General features: G+C 45.1%; 1 protein-coding gene across 1 annotated transcript; it reads left to right on the top strand.

Annotated features, from left to right (window-relative positions):
* Nucleotides 1–235: 235 nt before the first annotated feature.
* Nucleotides 236–4,078, top strand: LOC117856109 (long chain base biosynthesis protein 2d). Its single transcript, XM_034738545.2, has 12 exons — nucleotides 236–727; nucleotides 851–916; nucleotides 1,474–1,562; nucleotides 1,665–1,810; nucleotides 1,914–2,038; nucleotides 2,121–2,214; nucleotides 2,297–2,460; nucleotides 2,659–2,820; nucleotides 2,914–3,040; nucleotides 3,136–3,302; nucleotides 3,452–3,559; nucleotides 3,737–4,078. The coding sequence occupies exons 1-12, from the start codon at nucleotides 602–604 to the stop codon at nucleotides 3,830–3,832; spliced, it is 1,470 nt and encodes a 489-aa protein (XP_034594436.1). The 5' UTR covers nucleotides 236–601; the 3' UTR covers nucleotides 3,833–4,078.
* Nucleotides 4,079–6,716: the final 2,638 nt, after the last annotated feature.

Below are 6,716 nucleotides of genomic sequence, written 5' to 3'. Positions count from 1 at the left end.
ACTGAATCCGAAAGCAACCATGAAGATGCAGGCGCAGCAACCCTATAGATTCACATCACTCTACACTGATCAGTCGATGCCGTATATTTTCCCCTGAATATACATTTTGGTCCAAAAAAGAATATAAATTTCAGGAGGCGTAGGTAATAATAAAAATAAAATATGAAGAGGTGGGTGGGGGTAAATGCAAGCATAACTGATTCGGAGATGCGGTGCTCCGCCGGTGAGGGCACGGCGCCGGTGAGGCATACCCCTCTTCGTCGTCGTCGTCGCCGTCGTCCACGTTCAAACCCACGACCGCTGCCCCTCGATCCCGATTCCACCAATCACACTATTCCAACTCGATCGGCGTCTCAGATTCGTCACTAGTTGCAGTACATTAATTTGATTTATGAGTAACTACCAATAACCAGCCGCCACGCGCTCCTCTCTCGTCGCCATTAACGACCGCTTCCACTCCCCCCTCCGCTCCCTTCCTCGGCGGCTCGCCCGCCCGCCACCGCGTGGATTCGCGGCTACAAATCCGGCTCCCCTCGCCCCCGCCGCCGGGGCATCCGCATCCGCCACCGCCGCGTGCTGCCGACGGACCAAGGGGGGAACGATGGTGCGGCTCCCGTACGTGACCGCGCTCACCACGCTCTTCAGCTACGGCCTCCTCTTCGCCTTCGGCCAGCTCCGCGACTTCTTCCGCAGGATCCTCGACGCCCGCAAGCCCAGCAACCTCAAGGTGCGCTGCCCTCGCCCTTGCTCCTGCCTGACCGGCCCCCGCGCGGGGAGCTACGCTCCGGATTCGTCTCGCTCGCTGCTCCGTCTCGCGGCAGGCCGTGCCTTACTGTTGGTTTCGTCGCAGGGTTACGCGCCGATTTGCTTGGGCCTCGAGGATTTCTACACGCGCCGCCTCTATCTCCGCATCCAGGTGAGGTGATTGCCACGATTTCCAGAATAATAATCGTTTCCCCCACCCTTGGTTGCAATGCTCATGGGCACGGGATCATCTAGCTCTGGCTCAATTATTTCTTACTGTTGTTGCTGATACATTCCTTTTGTGATTAGACCGAGCAAGCTATAGAGTTTTGAAAACGAAATAAGTCGAAGAACCGTAAAGTATTGAACTGTAACTTTAAAACGAAATAAGTTGAAGAACCGAATAAAGGAAAGCTCCTTTTCTTCAATGGATGGGTCATGGCTGAATGAACTGGAAAGATTGCCTCATTTTGTGTGCTATTCCAAATTTCAAGTGCTCCAGTTACTGAGTTTTCATCAGTATAGGAACTAGCCTTTAGTCTGAGTAGGTGTGTATGAACAATGTAAAGTATATATCACTTCTGCTATATAAATAAAACCTAACTTTTTTTTATGGCCGGGGTGTGAGGGATGACATTTCACCATTCACCTACTAGAATGACATGCTCTTGCTGCTGCTGTATTTATTTAGGTTTCCTTATTGACTTCTAGTCTCAATTGTCATGGCAGGACTGCTTTGGCAGGCCAATTGCCAGTGCACCAGATGCTTGGTTTGATGTGGTTGAGCGTTACTCAAACGACTGCAACAAGACACTCCAGTATGTTACTTACATTCCATCCTGTAGCTATTTAGCATTGTCTCTGCATGACAATGTCTCAGAATGGGTGTCAACATCTGATTCAGCGCATCTTTGATGCAGCCGTACCACAAAAACATCCAAATGCCTTAATTTGGGTTCCTACAACTACCTTGGTTTTGCTGCGGCTGATGAGTACTGCACCCCTCGTGTTATTGAGTCGCTGAAGAAATACTCTGCAAGCACGTGCAGTGTTCGAGTTGATGGAGGTTGATCCTTATGTTTATCAAACTATGCCATAGTTTGCTTTGTTGAGGACATCAAATAATATATCGAAATTTGTAAGCTTAATTGATGTTTATATGACATTAGGTAACACTAAGCTGCACAATGAGCTTGAAGAACTGGTTGCAAGATTTGTTGGCAAGCCTGCAGCAATTCTTTTTGGCATGGGCTATGTGACAAACTCTGCTATCATTCCTGCTCTGGTTGGGAAGGTTTGTTGTGAAAATATGCTCACGCTCTCTCTGTTATGTTCTTTTATAGGAGCTGCAGCTAAGACTTTTCTGATAATTGCAGGGAGGCTTGATAATAAGTGATTCACTGAACCACAATTCTATAGTCAATGGAGCTAGGGGTTCAGGGGCCACCGTTCGGGTTTTTCAACATAACAGTAAGCGACTAACAATTGCATTGCAAGTACTAAGACCAATTGCGCACTGTGAAGTTTAATGCTTTCCTTATTTCTCTTCCAGATCCTGCTCACTTGGAAGAGGTATTGAGAGAGCAGATTGCGGGAGGGCAGCCTCGTACACACAGGCCATGGAAGAAGATCATTGTGATTGTTGAGGGAATTTATAGCATGGAGGGGGAGCTATGCAAACTCCCAGAGGTTATTTCTGTCTGCAAGAAATACAAGGTTCGGTGATTTTGCATGATGACTTGTGCTTTGTATTAGGATACTTGTGCATCTTTTTAATGGTGACAAATAATTTCCTGCATATTGGATGTGAGCCAGCATGTGATTAATGTCATAGATATTGTTGCAGCTTTAACTAGTGTTTTGAACCGGCAGTGTTGTACTGGGTAGGCTGAAGTATTTTTCACATCTGAACAGGCTTACACATATTTAGACGAGGCACACAGTATTGGAGCTGTTGGGAAAACAGGGAGAGGTGTATGCGAGCTACTAGGAGTGGATCCAGCTGATGTTGACATTATGATGGGTACATTTACGAAATCATTTGGATCGTGCGGAGGTTACATCGCAGCATCAAAGGTATGAAGTATATAGTCAGGTAGCTTTTCTTGATTGAAAAATTTTTAGGTTGACAAATCTGACCCCACCAAACATTCTATATATTCTTTTCAGGAGATTATTCATCATCTAAAGCATACATGCCCAGCTCATATTTATGCAACATCCATGTCACCTCCAGCAGTCCAGCAAGTCATTTCAGCTATAAAGGTTATCCTGGGAGAAGATGGAACTAACAGAGGTATATCATAAAGAATTTCAACATTCTTACATCTTAACAGTTTCTTACATCTCCTGTCTCGCGGGAAGTCCTAATGTACTAACTGTTCTAATTAGGGGCCAAGAAACTTGCTCAGATTCGAGAGAACAGCAATTTCTTCCGCTCAGAGCTTCAGAAAATGGGTTTTGAGGTTCTTGGAGATAATGACTCACCTGTCATGCCTATCATGCTTTACAATCCTGCTAAAATTCCTGCATTTTCAAGGGAGTGCCTGAGGCAAAATGTGAGTATACATGAATATATGATGCTGATATTTCTTAATGGACCTTTGTCTCAAAGCAAACCATCTTTTATGTTTTAACTGGTTAAGGAGATTTTTCCATATGAAAGTTTTTTGTTAGTTTACTAATGTGGCCCACTCCATATTGCTAGGTTGCTGTTGTTACTGTTGCATTTCCTGCCACGCCACTTCTACTTGCGAGAGCTAGGATATGTATCTCAGCTTCCCACTCCAGGGAAGATCTCATTAAAGGATTAGGGGTAAAGCACACAATCTTATCTGTGTTACTAACAAGATGGTGGTTGGTGCAACAATGGTGCTTTTGTTGCAAACCATAATTGTTGATCTAACTCTTTTTGTTGTATCGATCAGACCATGTATGCTGTTGTTATTGATTGCTATGCTAGATATAACTAAATTTCATGCCAATTTGTCAGGTTATCAGCAAAGTTGGTGATCTCGTGGGTATCAAATACTTCCCAGTTGAGCAAGAAAAGACCGCAGCTGTTGAGAAACTGAAGAAGATCCAATGAACAGTGGCAGGTGCAAACAATCTGCTGCTGTTGTTCTAGGTTTACTGGGTCATTTTGGTGTGCGTCCGTATAGCTTTGTTTGGCCTCTCTGTGCACCTCAGGGCCCCTTTTTCTTGCCGTTTTGTTTCTGAAGCAATTTAGATGATTTTGTACAGTATGTATCATCCACCGTAGTTTAACACATGACACACAAATAGACATTGTTTTATCAAATTCGGAAAAAAAGCAATTTTCCTGGTTCAAATAGATATATGAGCATCCACCGTAGTTCAGCTGAATCCTTGTGAGGTGAGACTATGAGCGAAACCATGTAGATATATGCAGTTCTATTATCAATAAATACAGCTTGTTTTGAATTAGATTAGATGACTCTTGGCTCCAAGTTTGTGTGACCAACTAATAAACCCAGAGTACAGAAATGCAAGAGCAGCAGAGTTGAGTCTGAATCTTTTAGTGAGTTAGCGACCAGTGCTTAGTGTTGATTCATCTGACTGAGTGATCTCACAAAAGTGCCCATAAGGTGCAGTCAGTATGCTTCACTGCAAGGGACTTGGAGATGGTGATATATTTTCATGGTGTTCAAAGGAAGCTAATCTTTTGCAGTAACTAGTACTAGATGGGCCTTGGGCCCTTGACAGAATGTGGATGTGAAGGTGCTGATATTCTCCAGTAGGATTGCCAGGAGATGATAGGGTGGGCCAGACCAGTCACTGAGGTGTTACTATCATCAGGAGGCAGCTGGAGAGAGAAGTTGCTGTGACATGGTGCTAGGTGTGCACAAGCATAAGACTGATTTGAACTGGAGCAGCACGGTCTTTCTTGTTTGTCTTGTTATGCCTTGGTTGGTAGCATTACCATCAGGGGGAAAAAAAGAGAAATCAGAGATGTAGTGCGTGAGTGTGAAGCTGCAGCATGTCTAGGGCCAGAGCATGAGAGGAGAGGCTGGTGTGGTCATGCCTGTTATGATGCAAAATGCCTGATGGCAGTGTACTGCTCCCTGCTTTGCATGGCACAAAAGGACCTCGATCTCTCTCTGTCTAGTCAAACAGGGGCCTGCAGCAGCACAAAACTATATAGTCCTGGTATTATATATATAAATATGCAGGTGAATGGATGCAGCACTTTGCCTTGACGGGGATGAGTGAGATGTCTGTGATGTGGTTCTTTTCATAAAGGAAAGCTTGCTGGGTGGATTCTCTCTTGGGTCATTGGATGCATCAGGGATTCAGACTACTTATGCTGCCGTAGCTGTACTATATATAGCTAGGCAATGGAAAAGGACTGAATCTAGGAGCAGCACTGTAGCAGAAGAACAGTGGCAAGTGGTATGATCTTTGATGTGAAGCAGCAGAACAGTGGCAAGTGGTATGATCTGGTGCATGCAGAAGCAGAGAATGAGAGAAGCATCAAGAACTGCTACAGATCGATCGGATTGAATTGAATTGAATTGATTTGTAGCTATATTCTTGTTGTTCAGGGACTTGGAATCAGCAATGTGACTCAGGATTTCTGTTGGAGCTACCACAGGTGATTCCCTGGCCATCTCTGAACTCCTTTGCTGCTTCTGAGTACATACTAGTAGCTGCTTTTCTTGATTCGTGCTATAGCTTGATTGAGATTACTGAGTCATTGAGGCCTGCCTCCTGGTCTGCGAGCCAGGAAGCACCCTACAGATATTTTACATTATAGGATCGAGCTGCAGAACTGATTATAGCTGTTAAGCACATACGTGTGCGTGCATATGCTTTTTACATGCATGCCAGCTTACTGGCTCTTTTTCCAGAGACGTGCATGCATGCATATGCACTCATGCAGTGGACATGTACTAGGAGCACTATAGCTTTAGGTGTAGTGGAAGTAGCATCCTACCCCTAGCCTACCAAAGAAGCATACAAAAACAGTAAAAAGAGGCAGAACATGAACAGCAAGATACCCTCTACCCAGACAGACTGAAGGCTGTTCCTACTGCCATTATAAGCTTGTGGTGGCCTGCCAAGTGAGGTAGCCAGCCAGCAGTGAGCAGAGCACCACTGCAATGCAAAAGCCTTTTTTCAGAGACAGCTAGAGACAAAGGAAAGCAGAGTAGAGAACAAACACTAAGGGGACACTGAAACACAGAGGAGAGGACCGGCCGGACCCTAGTTTGGTTTAGCGGTTTTGAGATGGTTGGTTCGGTTCACAAAGATTCACCGTGATGTGTCTTTCCATGGCATCAGTGCATGGCTGCAGGCCTTGCTGCTGCCGCCGCAGCATTGCAAGCCAGCCTTATGCATGCATGTGTGATCGATGTGCATGGTCCACAAGATCTTCCTTGACATATCACGAGGAACTATGATCAAAACGCGGACCTCACCAATCCAAACATCTTGTCATGCACAGCACAATCTTTCTTTTCCTCCTCCCCCATCCCATGTCCTGCTCCTGCATGCACACTGGAGAGAGGGGAAATTGAGGGCTTTAAGTATTGGTGTGTTTATATGTGTGTGCACACTTTATAGGCATGCAGAAGTGTGGGCTGGTCAAGAGAGACATGCACCCCCACACTGCACCACAAGTGAAAGTGAAACACTGAAATCTAATGGAAAGTAGGGAGGTGCTTCAATTCCAGTGCAACATTTCATCTCAGAATGCCAGTCTGAAGGGAGCCAAACAGTGCTGCACGTCAAGTGTCTCTCTCTCAATTCTCGAGTACTCTTGGTTGCCATCATGAGCGTCCAAACAAAGGAAACATATCATGAAAAAAAGGTGTGTGTGTGTCTGTTCTCCCGGGATGGACTGATTGACTGATCATCTACAAAAAATTGCAAACCGGAATCCAGCTTTGTTTGTATATGCAGATACATGTGTGCTACTGCATACAATTGATGCATTATGATGTTGAGTT

The sequence above is a fragment of the Setaria viridis genome, chromosome 5 (genome assembly GCF_005286985.2).
Source record: "Setaria viridis chromosome 5, Setaria_viridis_v4.0, whole genome shotgun sequence".
Lineage (NCBI taxonomy): Eukaryota > Viridiplantae > Streptophyta > Magnoliopsida > Poales > Poaceae > Setaria > Setaria viridis.
This window is presented reverse-complemented; position numbering and strand designations above follow the sequence as displayed.